Raw genomic sequence first — 16030 nt, 5'->3', positions numbered from 1 at the left:
CCTGCATATTCCAGTCTCTGAATTAATAAACAATTATATATATATACAGTATATTTACAGTGTGTGTATATATATATATATATATATATATATATATATATATATTTAAATAAATAATTCTTTTTTACATAATTACATTTTTCATGGTCTTTTTTTTTTGGTTTGGTTTGGCTTTTGTTTTATTTTGTTTTGTTTTGTTTTTGTATGGTTTAGTTTGGTTTGGAAGTTTTATTTTTTTTTGTTTGATTTGATTTGGTAATTTCTTGTTTTGGTTTGGTTATTTTTGTTTCGGTTAAATTATTATTATTATTTTTTTATTCTTGTTTAGGTTTAGTTTGGTTTGGTCATTTTTGTTTTATTTTTTTTATTTTTGTTTTGTTGATTTAGTTAGGTTATGGTAATTTTTGTTTTGGTTTTTTGTTTGATTTGATTTGGTTTGTTTTTTGTTTGGTTTAGTTTGGTACTTTTTTCTTTTTTGGTTGTAGTTGTTTTAGTTTTGTTTTGTTTTTTGTTTTTGATTTAGTTTAGTTTTTTATTTTGGTTTGGTTTAGTTTGGTAATTTTGTTTTGTTTGGTCATTTTGTTAAGGCGCAATAACATGATGTGACTACCGATGGCAGTGGCAACGACAAAGTTTGCAAGATCCGCCACGATACAGTTGGATAAATTTTATTTTTTTACGTCCCATTTTTTTTAAAAAAATTTATTTTTATTTTATTTTATTATATTATTTATTTATTTTTAGTTATTTTAATAGCTGAGAATGTCATTATATCACTTTACATCTGTCTCTTGTCACTTCTTAAGTACCGAATCAAACGCATGCTTGTTTCTGTGTATTGGTAAACCTTACAAGAGCAAGGACATGTGACATTGATACAGTTGATGTAATACTTGATGGCATTTTGATAGCAGTGTTTCTGGAGACATGTCACACAATCCAGAGAATAAGGAATGATATGGAGTAATATACACCAGACTGGAACTGCTATCACTATATAACATTTATAGCACAGAGATATTTTGAAATGCAGTACGGCGTAAAAAAAACACAGCCCTTCAGTCCATCATAAACGAAAGCTGATTCTGTCATTACAGGCATAATCAGAGACTTATCATCTGTTTCTGGTCATATCTTGTGTTTTCATATGAGTATTTTTTTATCTATATTTGCCAGGTTGTTTGTCAGGTTTTCCTGATAATGGCTGTGTAATGACACTAATATCTCTTCGCTATCTACAGCTCATCATCAGTCAAAGAATTGTGACAGCTCAATTTAAGGCTATCAAAACAAATGTTGATGTGCTACTGAATATTAATAGATTGGCTTTAACGAATGCACAGTTTGCATTGCCATCAGTCCAGTGGTTGGGATTTGGGAGGATTTTTGTCATTTAGACTGTTCTGAAAGCCATTGTAAATGATTTGTATTGGGTCAGAAGTCATTCGTCACCACATGACGGAATGTCATAGAGAAAAGCATGCTGCCATGGCAACATAACTGGGCAGTGGTTAATACTGAAACATGTCCACCTGTGACGTGTATCGCAATATTCCAAGTTCTTTAGCAAAGGGATTTTGGAACTGAATAAAATCAGAACTAGTTTCCATTATCCTTAGTTCAAATTTGGTGTTACTTGAAAATAATGTAAGAATTTTATTGTTTTCATAAATTTTGATCATCAGCATCGAACTTACCTTGAAAACATGGCGTTTAGTGTACAGAGACAGTAACACCAAAGTAAACAGAAGGAGGGATGTAGCGAGCAATATTTTGAGGAAGAGGCTGAGAGGATTTATAGTGCAACATTTCAATTCATCTGCCCTATCAGTCCTTATCGATCAGAGTGTAGAAAACTGCCAAGAGACATGTGGGAACATGAGAAGTAGAGAGCGATTAAGACCAATTTTGGCGTCATCGACAGGATGGGATTCATTTTTCTTGGACAAAAAAAAAATTCGATCACAAATAAAATAAAAGTAAAAATAAAACTTGTAACCCTTTACAATGAGGTTTCATTAGTTAACATGATTTAAGAATGAACAATACTTCTGCAGCATTTATTAATCTTAGTTAATGTCAATCTCAACATTCTCAACTCATATCAAAATCAAATCAAAAGTTGTATTTGTCAAGTAAGGGATAATGTACATCCAGCCGGTTGTTCTCTCAAAATTAAATCCCGACAGGGTGATGAGGACCCGGACGCGAAGCGAAGTGGATGTACATTATCTCACTTATTACACGGCTACTTGCCTCATAAGTAAATAATTAGACAAGAAATATTGATCTGAGTTTAAATATTTTATTAGGTCTTTAAAAGCTTCCGCAGAGAGCAGTTACAATGGGGCAAGTTCAAACTAGATGGACATTTAAGAGATATGTATATACATACCACTTATGGTCATACCATTTATTACACAGTATTTCGCTACATAAATAATTATGGAGATAAGAGATATGATTTCCGATTAAACGGTTTTAAAATCGTACCTGTTTGTATCTTACAATCCAAATGTGTACAAAACAACAGTCACAAAATGGCAGCAGCTGTGTTTGTATTAAACAAAAGAGAGCGAATCCACGATACTGGTTGGCATAATTAAATAACTGTACACAAAATATTGATTCGACTGAGTTTTAATAATTCATTAGCTCACCAAATGCAAAACTTCCACAAAGAAAACCCGTTCCTTGCAATGTATAGCACTGCTGACTTCAGTAACCCTGATGAGCCTGCGTTATCTGCTTTGAGAGGTTGTTATCTGGGAATAACATACCTCTGGATGTTGCGATTGACCAATCAGAATCAAGTATTCCACAGAGCCGTGTGATAACATTAGTTAGTGCACTGTGAATTGACATGAACAAACAACTTTATTTTTATCAACTAATATTAACAAAGATTTATAAATACTGTAACAAATGTATTTCTCATTTTTAGTTCATGTTAGTTAATAACTAATGTTAACGAATGAGACCTTATTGTGAAACATTACTAAAAACTAAAATACCTGTCAAAAGTTTGGAAACATTAAAAAAAAAATTTTTTTTGGAAGAAGCCTCTTGTATTAAAATAGAAAGCAGATGTTTTGAATTGTAACAATATTTCACAATATTACTTGTTTTTACTGTATTTTTGATGAATATATGCAGACTTGATGAACAGAAGAGACTTCTTTCAAAAACATAAAATCGTAATTTTTTCAAACTTATGACAGGTACTGTATATAAAAATTGTATATATATATATTATATATTTTATTTTATAAATATTTTTGTAAATAATTTGTGAAAAGTTGTGCAAATAATTTATACCTCAGCTGATCAGTTGCTGTGAACTGATGTAAACTTTAGATTTTTTCTGTCTGTTGAAAGGAATGAAGATGCTCTCAATCAAATGGCTGTCGCTCCTTTTCCTTCCCAGGCTTCCTCATTCTACTCCAGTGAGGTACAATACATCATAAATAGACACCAGTTAAACATGACTTGATCATCAATGGCACAAAACAGATTTTCTTGTTTATTTAGATATTCAATGTCTCCAAAAACTGCAGTCAATTCTATAAAGTGTTATAAAATGTTCCTTTGACTCGTCTCACATCTTATTGTTGGATGTCCTAGATGTAGGTAATGGCTAAGATCTAAAACATTTTACAATGTTAGTATCAGTATTTAAAGAGTATCTTCTTCTCTGTAAGTCTGTTTTTTTCCTAACCACGTCAAGCAACGAGTTTTATTATTTCAAATGTTGTTTCAGACACATCAAAATAAGCCAGCTGTTCCAGTTCTAACAGAGAAGCCACAGTTACCCGAAAGCCTCCCTCTGAGCATAAGCCCACCTGAACCACTTATAATCAAGGTGAGTCCTCGCCAAATCAACTCAATCTTTTGTGTAAAGGTCAGAGGCCATGAATTAATTCTAAACCCCTCCTTTCTGAGAGCCTACTCTGCTCTGATTGGTCAGAAGGCCCCGTTTTTTGTGATTGGTTTGTTGGTCGGAAATGGCACGTACATTGCCATATCTGAATTTCAGCACTGGAGACTTGATACAAACAGTAACGATAGCGTAGGTTTTACATTATCGATTTGAGCTTGAGCCCTTATCCTTTGGAAGTGCCTGCAGTATAGGGGTGTGCCAAAAAATCGATTCACAGAAGAATCTAGATTCTCATTTGCAACGATTCAGAATCGATCTGAAATGTCCAAGAATCGATTTAATAAATAAATAAAATCAGCTGGCTGTTCGCCTTCATTTTTGTAACTAGCATATACGGACATCACCACGCAGCCGGTTTTTGAACGTGAGCGGCAAATCACTAAAACAAAGAGGAAGCAAATATGGATGAGAGGGAGATCCAACCGGGACATTCTAAAACGCTTAACGTGAAAAACGCTTAACGTGGAAAACGCTTAACGTGAAAAACGCTTAACGTGGCTTACTGCACTAAGACAGTGATATTGAAACACCAAACTCGGTACACATCATATTAATAAACCATACTATGTATTAAAAAAATCAGATGAGCCCAGAATATGAACGCAACGCGTTTAATTACACATTAAGCGTTTTCTTATAACGGTTTATGGGAAGAAAATGCTTAACGTGTAATTAAACACGTTGCGTTCATATTCTGGGCTCATCTTATTTTTTTATACATAGTATGGTTTATTAATATGATGTTTACTGAGTTTGGTCTTTCAATATCACTGTCTTAGTACAGTAAGCCACGTTAAGCGTTTTCTTATTTTCTATGGGAAGAAAATGCTTAACGTGTAATTAAACTCGCTGCGTTTATATTCTGGGCTCATCTTATTTTTTTTATACATAGTATGGTTTATTAATATGATGAGTACTGAGTTTGGTCTTTTAATATCTCTGTCTTAGTGCTGTAAGCCACGTTAAGCGTTTTTCACGTTAAGCGTTTTAGAATCTCCCGATCCAGGGAGCCCCGTCTTCACTTAAAGCTAAAGTTTAGCGTCATTTCGGTTTTTACCGAATGCTTGGAAGCACTGCGCTGGACACACAGTGTGCAAGCTTTGCAAAACGAAAGTACTTCGGCAGCACAACAAATGCGCGTGCTCATATTACTAGGCATCACCCGGAGCTCAGCGACCCGAAGCAGAGTCAGCCGCCAACTGCAGACCAACGCACACTGCAGTGCTTCACGAAACTCCCTGCCAACTCCAAGAGGGCAAAAAAAAAAACTCGGTTTGTTGAAAACCATATAATCAGTTGCACAGTTTACAGTTCTATTGTTGCAAGAGACGCTGTCATGACTATTTCAGAGACAGGTAGCTTAGGGGTACTATTTTTCATTTTGAAAGAAGCACTTTATTTTCATAACTTGTTATTCTTTAAGTTACTGAGTCTGACTGAGAAATATAGATGTTTTTTTGTCTTCACCTGTTGTGTTCTACATGATATTTGTGTTAAACTGCAACCTTTCTGGGAAATGCATCTATTTTCAACCATTTTGTATTATGAAGTAGCACTTTATTTTTGTTCCAACTTATTTTATAGCTAGCTACTAATGAGTAGCAATTGAGAACCAGACAATGTTTTTGATAAAAGGCACTTCCCTGAGAATTGAACTTAATAAATGTGAAAATGACTTTAATGTCTCCGTTTGTCATTCTGTATAGGAAAGCAGATGAGAGTAGATCATGATCAGAAACCCGATTAGAAATCATTATGGATCAAATCGAATCGTTTTGAATCGAAAATCTTTATGAATCGAAAATCGATTTTGAATCGAATCGTGGCCTCAAGAATCGGAATCGAATTGAATCGTGAGATGGTAAAAGATTCCCACCCCTACTGCAGTACGTCTTGAAATGTCGACAACAAGAACCTACACTGTTTGAGGGCGGGTCAAATTAGATGTTATTTATGGGTAGCCAGTGAAAATCATTGGTGGGCATTATGCAAAAATGTTACAAACCTATGTAGAAGAAGTGGAATTATTGATGTCTCGTTTCAGGCAGAATCTGTTCTTTCTTTTGGGGGACAATGACTTTTCTTTGATCTATGATCTAACTTTGCAGAGCTTTTACATTCACAAACAGCTCTATTACACTTTACATAAAAGATAATATCCGAAAAAGCATAATAGGGGCATATAGTCTCATTTGGAGTCCAATAAAATTGTAGTGAATAAAATAAAAGTCTTATATAACGGTTTTATTTCAGTCTGCCATGCTTTTAAGCCAGTGTTTCTGACTTTTCAAAAGATATGATGCAAGTACGTGGCAACCTATTGCCATCATTATGAAAACAATAATGACTTTTGACTCAGCATTTTACAAATTTATCCCACCTCCCCTGATTGTCAGTCTGAGCTCGAACCAGCTATTGCAGACATAAATGCGGATTTTTTCCAGTAAACAAACAGTCAAACCCACCTCGGGGACGCTTGGCTCTAAACAGCAACTCATTGTCATCTAGCTGCCTCTAGCTTAACTCTGTCCTAGATGGAGGCAGCAACTGCAGTTTTGCCCTAGTTGAAGCTCTGTAGGGAGCGTCTAGGCCTGACGCTTTGTTCTACCTGTTTCCTTGACTCCTCATACAGGATGAACCCAGCGTGGCACCGACTGTGAGCCCCACGCAGAGAGATGAGATGCAGAATAGTCTCAGAGATGGAGAGTCATCCTTAAAGGTGAGGAACAGCTTTGATCTCAACCAGATATTCAGAATGGCATACTACCATATTCTTACTATTTTGGCTAAATGTATACTGTGCTCAGTATACTATGCCAATTTTCTGAATGCATTAAAATCCTGGATTTATTTATTTACCTGCCAGTATTTATTTAGCCATTCTAATAAAGGCTTTTTATCAATTCCTAAGAAGAGTGCCTTGGATTTCCTTCTACTACATGTTATTTATTTACCTGTTTTTTAAATATATAATTTATCATATTTATATATATTTGTTTTAAATAAATTTATATGAATCAATGTAAATATACACTCACCTAAAGGATTATTAGGAACACCTGTTCATTTTCTCATTAATGCAATTATCTAATCAACCAATCATATGGCAGTTGCTTCAATGCATTTAGGGGTGTGGTCCTGGTCAAGGCAATCTCCTGAACTCCAAACTGAATGTCAGAATGGTAAAGAAAGGTGATTTAAGCAATTTTGAGTGTGGCATGGTTGTTGGTGCCAGACGGGCCAGTCTGAGTATTTCACAATCTGCTCAGTTACTGTGATTTTCACGCACAACCATTTCTAGGGTTTACAAAGAATGGTGTGAAAAGGGAAAAACATCCAGTATGCGGCAGTCCTGTGGGCGAAAATGCCTTGTTGATGCTAGAGGTCAGAGGAGCTGATAGAAGAGCAACTTTGACTGAAATAACCACTCGTTACAACCAAGGTATGCAGCAAAGCATTTGTGAAGCCACAACACGCACAACCTTGAGGCGAATGGGCTACAACAGCAGCAGACCCCACCGGGTACCACTCATCTCCACTACAAATAGGAAAAAGAGGCTACAATTTGCAAGAGCTCACCAAAATTGGACAGTTGAAGACTGGAAAAATGTTGCCTGGTCTGATGAGTTTAGATTTCTGTTGAGACATTCAGATGGTAGAGTCAAAATTTGGCGTAAACAGAATGAGAACATGGATCCATCATGCCTTGTTACCACTGTGCAGGCTGGTGGTGGTGGTGGTGTAATGGTGTGGGGGATGTTTTCTTGACACACTTTAGGCCCCTTAGTGCCAATTGGGCATCGTTTAAATACCAAGGCCTACCTGAGCATTGTTTCTGACCATGTCCATCCCTTTATGGCCACCATGTACCCAACCTCTGATGGCTACTTCCAGCAGGATAATGCACCATGTCACAAAGCTCGAATCATTTCAAATTGGTTTCTTGAACATGACAATGAGTTCACTGTACCAAAATGAACCCCACAGTCACCAGATCTCAACCCAATAGAGCATCTTTGGGATGTGGTGGAACGGGAGCTTCGTGCCTTGGATGTGCATCCCACAAATTTCCATCAACTGCAAGATGCTATCCTATCAATATGGGCCAACATTTCTAAAGAATGCTTTCAGCACCTTGTTGAATCAATGGCATGTATAATTAAGGCAGTTCTGAAGGCAAAAGGGGGTCAAACACAGTATTAGTATGGTGTTCCTAATAATCCTTTAGGTGCGTGTATATAGGGCCTAAAATTAACATTTGTCAAGCGCCAAATCACACGAAAACTAAACTGAGCTCTCTTTCACGTCATCTTGCACTCGAGCGGCCAAATTAAAAAAAAATTATGTAAAAAAAAATAGCGGGTATACTAGTAAACATTAGTCGTTTATGTCGTAATTGAATGTAAACTGTTAAGGAAGTAAATGCATGTGTACAGCATCAGTATATTAGATTCGTGCATTCGGTCTTAAAGTGACTGCATCCTAATATTCCTGCTGCTGCTGTCTGTGTTTTTAATGTTAATCAAACAACAAAGGACAAAGAAAATCACTCAATGGTCTTGTCTGAATAACTTTTTTACATTTAACAAGGATTAATTAATAAGGATGCTTAATTTATACAGTGAAGACTATGCAGTCTTACTTTGCTTTCTTTATTCAATTTCTGTACCTGAAAACTCCTGTCAGACCTACCTGAAAAACCTGAAAATTTATTAATTAACCACAGTTTATTTCATTTGTATCTTTTTGATATTGTATTTATTTGTGCTTTTGCTTATAATTTGATTATTGGTTCTTATTTAATTACTGACTGTTTACTTGTCTTTAATAATGTTTTAAATTCATATTAGTTAGGCTAGTAATTTTAGCTGTGGGACTGAAATTGCAAGAGAGAAAAGAAAATGTATATAATGGCCAATGGCCGGTGTGAAAATGTACCGGCCACAAAACTGTTTTTGCAAAAACAGGCAGTTTTGACACCAAAATGTTAGATACCAGTTAAAATTCACAATTCTTTTTTTCATTTAAAAAAAAGTTTCATTTATATCATTAAATTAAATTACATTTTGAATGTCAGGTTATCACTTTGTCCTCTGAGCACCTTTGTATTAATGGAAAATGGGGGGATGCAAAATAAACACTTTTATTTCCAAGATAACAGACAGGTTAAACACGCAACATAGTGAAGTCATTACAAAAAAATGTAGCGTACTATTGTTTAAGAAACTTATATTGCTATTAATACATTCTATCCTTTACTCATGAATCAAAAGGTGCCATGAATGTTTCATAATTGTTCCATTAAATGTTGGTTGTGTAGCCTGTTATACCGGGTGATAAAACTAATTAAGGTCTATTAATCATTTCAGAAGCTGAAATCCTCAGAGAAAATATTGGAGTCTCCAAGTGAACAGCCGCCCAAGCCTCATGTAGAACAGGTTTGTTTGTTTATTTACATGTGTGTTTGTTTGACACAAAACTGCATTTGCAACACATTTCACTTTTTTTTATGACTTCTAAATTGAATCTAAGTTGGACGAGATTCTTACATCTCTAAACGGGTGCCAAGACATGACAGCTCTGCCCAGACAAAACAAGGCAGCAATGTGGAACATGGTTTGTAAACATTCTAACCTCTCTGTCTCTCTTTCTGTGTTCCTGCCGACTGGTCCTTGTCCTGGACCGTCCTCAGATCACCAGTCTTCCAAAAATCCTAAGGAATTCCACCAAGCCCTCAGCAGGTTCTCTAGAGGTCACGTCTTCGGGATTATCCGTGCCAGTCTCCGGAACCAGCCCTGAATTTGAGGACTGCAGCAAAGGTAAAACACGCCGAGTGTCACAAATAGTATTGATGTTTTTATGGCCTTTTTTAATTTTGTGCTGCAATCTGTGGTGCCTAAATGCATGTTAAGGTAAATTTGAAATGAAAACAACAGCACTGCCGTGTGGATTCGCATCGGCCTCTTTGAACACTGGCAGTTGTTGTTTTTCCAAAGAGGAATTGATTTTCTTTTTCGCTTTGAGCATTTTTAAAGCACAGAACATGAAGCAGTTGCATCATCATCTTGATCTCTCTTTCTCAGTTTCAGACCCTGCAACGTGTCCCATAGTTCCAGGACAAGAGACGGTTATTGAGATTTCTAAAGGCCGTTCTGGACTGGGTCTTAGTATAGTCGGTGGCAAAGATACCCAGCTGGTACAGTATCAGAAGGAAAATGTTTAAACTGCTTTCGAAATATAAAGTTTTTTTTGTGTTTATTTTTGCTTTCATTTTTTTATTGTTTTTGTGGCTTGTTTTGTCTTTTTGTATTTGTTTTGTTTTTTCTATTTTGTTTGTTTTTTCTTTTGTATTTGTTTTGTCTGTTGTATTTGTTTTGTTTTTTTGTTTATACCCGTTTTCTTTTTGTGCTTTTAATTTGTCTGTTGTTTTGTTTTTCTGGTTTGTTTTAGTGTTTTGTCTTGTTTTTAGTATTGCTTTTTAGTTTTTTCTGTATTTTGTTTCACATATCTCTGTTTAGTTTTTTTTCTGTTTATTGTAAAAAGCGACTTTTTTATTATTATTATTATTATTTATTTTTACCTAGATTTTGGGCTGTACACCCAGGGTAGCATGTTCAAAATGTCTCGAAACACTTTTTATGGTCCAGGCCTGTTATCCTTAAAGAAAACTAGCTGAAAATACCAATAACAATTAGATTTTGGTAGTTTTGTAGGGTAGTTTTCTGATAGAATGATGCATTTGCTATTGTAAACAGTGTGTATACTTGGACAGAAAACAGAAATTGCTTCCATATATATATATGGAAGCCTAGATTATCTGTTCATTGGTTTGTTCAACTGCCGATACAGCTGTCTGCAGGCACAGCTTACATGTGGGTCTGGTTAAAGTTTCAGGAAGTGTTTGTGACCGGTCTCATTCTCTCCGGTGGGCTGCAGGGCTGCATCAGAACAGGCAGGTCACAGCGGGTGCTTTTTGTCTGCCCTGACTTTCTCCGCAGCGCCTCAGGCTTTTATCAGCAAACCGCCACATCGCCATCATAATTCTGCAGCGCTCCTGCTCTGTGGGCTAGTTTAGCTGTCAAAGGCTTTCATGAGTCAACTATACCAGCTCACTATCTCCACGGGTTTTCAGCAGGAAAAAATCTGTGTTTTTTTAATAAAAAAGGATTTTATAGGTGATGGGGAGCAGAAATCACAGACCTTCACACACCATACCACTTTCTTTGTACTGTGGAGAGGAGAAGGAGATGTTTTGCCGGTTGCTCGTTTCCATTAAATTGCAATAGATAGTGATTGAAGCTTTCAAGCTTCAAACAAAGAATCTAAAAGTGATCCGTATGTCTCATTCGCTATATTACAAATCTTCTAAATTTTGTGCAATGAACGGACCAAATTTTTACTGCTGAAAATATTAGTATGCTAGTGGTATATTAGAAATATTACTGATATTCTGCGAACTGTCGCTTTAAGGAAGATGTGATAGGAACCCGTCATTTCTTTCTTTCATTTTTATTACCATGTTCCTCCTCTTCACACATATTTCTCTCATCTATTCAGGATGCCATAGTGATTCATGAAGTGTATGAGGAGGGGGCAGCAGCGCGGGACGGTCGACTCTGGGCCGGAGATCAGATTCTCGAGGTTTGTTTATGTTGCAAGTTTGTCTAGTGGGACGCCCCTCTGTAATGTCACTGACAGCTGGTCTGCCTTGAGCAAAATGGAAATTTGATGTTGGTTCGAGGTGTGGTGTTATTGTGAATGAGAAGAAGAGAGAGATGTAACTAGGAGTGTTTGAAATAATTAGATCTGTGGTTAACTTAGACAATAGCGCCATCATCTGGACATGCTGAATAGCACACAACTATACTTAGTATTGTTTTACAAGTGTTATTTTATATTATATACAGGCTTCTTTTATTGTGTTTATTGATATTTTGAATTAGTTTTTATTTTTATATTTTCAGATTTCATTTTAATTTAAATGTAAGTTTAAAATGACTATATACATATATAAATAATATATTAAATAATTATAGCTTAAATCTTATTGTGTTTTTTGTAATTTTAATACTTAACCATTTCAGTTACTTGCCAATGCAACATGTGTATATTTATATTTTATTTTATTTCAGTTACCAAAACTGATTTTCAAAAAAAAAAAATTACAGTTTTACAGTAACAATATTTCTCAGAGCATGCTGTACACAATACTACATCCCACAATGCAATGTGCTCAACTTGGTCTTCCATTTCTGTATGATTCTGAATGAACCAGAAATAACCAGATATCTGCCCCCTGCAGGTAAATGGAGTGGACCTGCGCAGCGTCGCTCATGAAGATGCAATCGCGGCTCTACGGCAAACACCGTCGAAAGTGCGGTTGACTGTCCTGCGTGACGAGGCGCAATACAGGGACGAGGAGAACCTTGACTTGTTCCAAGTTGAACTCCAGAAGAGGACTGGCCGAGGCCTGGGCCTGAGCATCGTCGGGAAGAGGTGAGGACGCACTTGTTTTTCTTATGAAGAGAACGGGAAAAAATGAACAATACAATAATAATTTAAAATGAAATAAAATGCATGGTATGATAATAATTTTTTATTAAAATAAAATAATACAATGCACAATACAATCATTTTCTATAATAAAAAAAATGCGCAATGTTATAATAATGTCCAAATAATATATTAATTGCACAATACAATTGTAATTTTAAAGTGAAATAATAGTACAATAATACTTTTAACATAAAACAGAATGCACAATACAATTACAATTTTCTAATAATATAATGGGAAGAAATGCAATATATACAATAATAATATAAATACAATACAAATTTTAAAAGAAATCAAACATAATCAATCATTTTATAATAAAATAATACAATGCACAATACTACCAATCCCCCGACATGACATGCAGGGAAAAATATATATATATATTGTATTCCTATCACTTACTAATATGTTGGCATGTTTTACTAATTCATTCCCTTGTTTTAAGTAAATCATGCACACTATATAATCATTTGTTCCCTAGATTTATAAATCATGGCCATGCTGTATTCATTTGTTCCTTTGTTTAAGTTAAATTAAAATGAGGGAACAAATTAGTTCAGCATAGCCATGATTTACTAAAACGAAGAAGCCAATTAATAAATCGTAGGAACGAATTCTTCATTTGTGGCCACGATATTTATATTTTTGTCCGCATGTCACGTGCATGGCTCCGTACAATACAATAATAACTTTTAAAAATATGAAATAATTAAACCAGAATGGCTTGTCTCCTTAACTTCATCTGTTACTCTTCAGAAATGGTAAGGGTGTGTTCATCTCAGATGTGGTGAAGGGTGGAGCGGCTGATCTGGACGGCAGGCTGATGCAGGGTGATCAGATCCTGTCTGTGGATGGAGAAGACATGAGACAGGCCTCACAGGAGACCGTCGCCGCCATTCTCAAGGTGAGCTCTGCCCGAAGACAAAAACCCAAAGCCCAGCTTACAACACGTTCCAAAACCGGATTACATGAGCAGATTCAGTTGGAGCGGCAGCTGCGTGATGCTGCCACTGGGTGTCACTGTTTGATTGTGTATTTGAAGGTCGTTGAGGTCTGTGCTGTTTATAAACAATGTCTGAATTCTTATTTAAACATTTTGTTTTACAGCAATCACAGTAATGGGTGCAAAGAGGTTTTATCGCAACAACGTTTATTTCTCTTAAAAGAGCTTGAAGCTGTTATAGTATCTGAAGTGTTATGTTAAGATTAGAACATAATATATAATTCATTTCAAGTGGTAAAAACACTAAATTTGATGTAGCTTACATGTATAATGGTCAGGGTAGACACCATATAGATATAGAGTCAGCTTACGGGTCAAATGAAATGTGGCATCTACCCCACCTATTTCATTTGTTTAGATGTGGTTCAGATGCATGTCCAGATTAAAACACATTTATTTAATTTAATGGTATTCTAGTTTAAACGGTATTTTTTCAGTTTAAACAGAAGCATCAGATTAGTTTATAGCAGTTTTTGCAATGGTCAGCTTGGATATCAGCATATCAGCTTTCCCCAACAATGTGTTTGAAAGTGATATTAAACAATATCCAGCCCAACCTCTCTCTAAGTTTTGAGACATATTGAAATTAAAGTATAAACCAACAGTTAAGGGCCTTTTACTTGGTTCAGTCCAGCGTTTCCCAGTGATTCGAACTGATGGAATCCATCGTCAAGCAACAGCATTACCTCCTAATTACAAAAAAATAATTTTCTTATCCGTAAAATTATCTTTAAAATAAATTAATGTTTAATTGAACATCAAAATTGTGTTTTCACGTTTTGTTTGGTTTATGTATAAAGAACACACACACACACACACACACACACACACACACACACACACACATATATATATATATATACATACATATATATATATACACACACACAGTCTATGTGTACATATAGCACATATATAGCACAAATGCTGATAGCAAAAATATTTTTTCCACATAAAATCCAAAAATGAAAGCGCCACTAATCCCATATGAACACATCCAATTGTACAAAACGTGTGTGTATGTATCCGTGTGTGTGTGTGTGTATATATATATATATATACACATATATACATATACATATATACATACATACATCATACATATAGTGTGTCACTATAGAGCCCCCCTCCCGGCACGTTTCTAAGGCTTTGCCCATTCTACCGGTAATCAACTCTGATGTGTGTCGAGATTCAAATATACATATATATAATACATTGCAAAATTGCCCATTTGTGATGCCATCCACGGCCCTTTGGGAGTCTCATTTGGGTGTGTGAAAAGGCCTCAACAATACTGTTGTTCTGAACAGGACAAAAATAGTCTCTATTATTGTTGGAGTTGGTGGAATTGTGGGAAATATTGGCCTGAATGAGGTTGCATTGAGCCTGTGTTGTTTTGGCTGTACCCTCCCTGTGGAGTTCAGCTCGATAGGGTTGGCTTGAGTCAAGCTCTCTAAACGAGATGCTGTGTTGTGGCATCAGGTCTTTGCATGTATGTGAAGGTTCTGGAAAGTATGTGAAAGTGTGTTTGAGAGGATATGAGCAAGAAGACAGGCCACAATGCCAAACATGTGTGTGCGTCAACATGTGTGCTGTGATCCTGCAGTGCGCCAGGGGCAAGGTGCTGTTGGAACTGGGCCGACTGAAGGCTGCCTCCTGGATCTCTTCCAGACGCACGTCCCAGGGGAGTCAGGTGTGTAGCACGCGTCCGACACCTTGTCGGGCTTCCCTGCCACGTCTTATAAACCAGGAGTCCAGCATGCCGAACTCTAACCCAATCGATAGTGCATGATAGCGGACGGGCCAACCAGCGGTGTATGGCTGTGGGCATGTGTGTGTGTTACTCATCCATATTGCCTGAAAAAACAAAGGGAGTCTGTGTTTGTGGCACATCAGCATGAGCTCACATGTCACTAACCGAGATGTATGAATGTGCGATAACACAAGTATGTTTTATATTTGTGTATGGAATAGCACCTTCAGCTAACTCTTTCTCCTTTAGATGAGCCACGTGAGCGCCAACAGCAGCACCCCAACCCCCACACCCCCTACTGTGGCCCCTGTCCCTTCTCAAACCCTCAACAACAACAGCCAAAACTTCAGCGAGCCCAACAATAAAAGCACAGGTACTTCTCGCACCACATTAGCACTGAAAGTACCAGGAAACAGCCATAAAACCACTATAAATCAGCCTTAAAACAACACGTTTCTTATCTGTCGACAGCTAGCGCTGGTGCTTAGAAAGTGCCTCTATAAACCGTTAAGAGTGTGCTTGTGATTTGTTTTCTTCTGTTGTTTGAATGGAAATGGATTATTTTTCTGTTTAATTAAAGTCTGTTTAAATTAAAGTTGCAGTCACATTTACCGTTGTTCAGCGTGAAATTTCAACGGTGAAATCCAGTCATGTCATTAGACATCCATGTGTTTGGGAATTTTGCGTAAGGGTGAAAAATGTCCCCATGCAGTAGAAAGTTGCTTGGTTTGAAACTTAAGTGACTTCTTTGTGTGCTTCATACCTCACTACACCT

The 16030-nt window shown here is 36.3% G+C and overlaps 1 protein-coding gene across 6 annotated transcripts in view; it reads left to right on the top strand.

The window, feature by feature from the left end:
• The window catches only part of patj (PATJ crumbs cell polarity complex component), a 124051-nt gene that overhangs the window by 96350 nt on the left and 11671 nt on the right, over positions 1–16030 (top strand). For 5 of the 6 annotated variants that reach the window (XR_013203339.1, XM_077226353.1, XM_077226354.1 and 2 more), the window contains 11 exons: positions 3379–3451; positions 3761–3862; positions 6573–6659; positions 9310–9378; positions 9633–9759; positions 10024–10136; positions 11498–11581; positions 12243–12436; positions 13256–13403; positions 15109–15195; positions 15505–15628. Coding sequence is in view for 5 of the 6 variants with exons in the window: in XM_077226353.1 (XP_077082468.1) it covers positions 3379–3451; positions 3761–3862; positions 6573–6659; positions 9310–9378; positions 9633–9759; positions 10024–10136; positions 11498–11581; positions 12243–12436; positions 13256–13403; positions 15109–15195; positions 15505–15628 (1208 nt within the window). In the remaining variant the exon portion in view is untranslated. The remainder of the gene's footprint in view (positions 1–3378; positions 3452–3760; positions 3863–6572; positions 6660–9309; positions 9379–9632; positions 9760–10023; positions 10137–11497; positions 11582–12242; positions 12437–13255; positions 13404–15108; positions 15196–15504; positions 15629–16030) is intronic. The other variant, XM_077226355.1, reaches the window with a different exon arrangement.

The sequence above is a fragment of the Siphateles boraxobius genome, unplaced genomic scaffold (assembly GCF_051911475.1).
Source record: "Siphateles boraxobius isolate OS27281-9 unplaced genomic scaffold, OSU_SipBor_1 13, whole genome shotgun sequence".
Lineage (NCBI taxonomy): Eukaryota > Metazoa > Chordata > Actinopteri > Cypriniformes > Leuciscidae > Siphateles > Siphateles boraxobius.
Note: the sequence above shows the minus strand (reverse complement) of the source record. Positions and strands in the feature narration are given on the sequence as shown.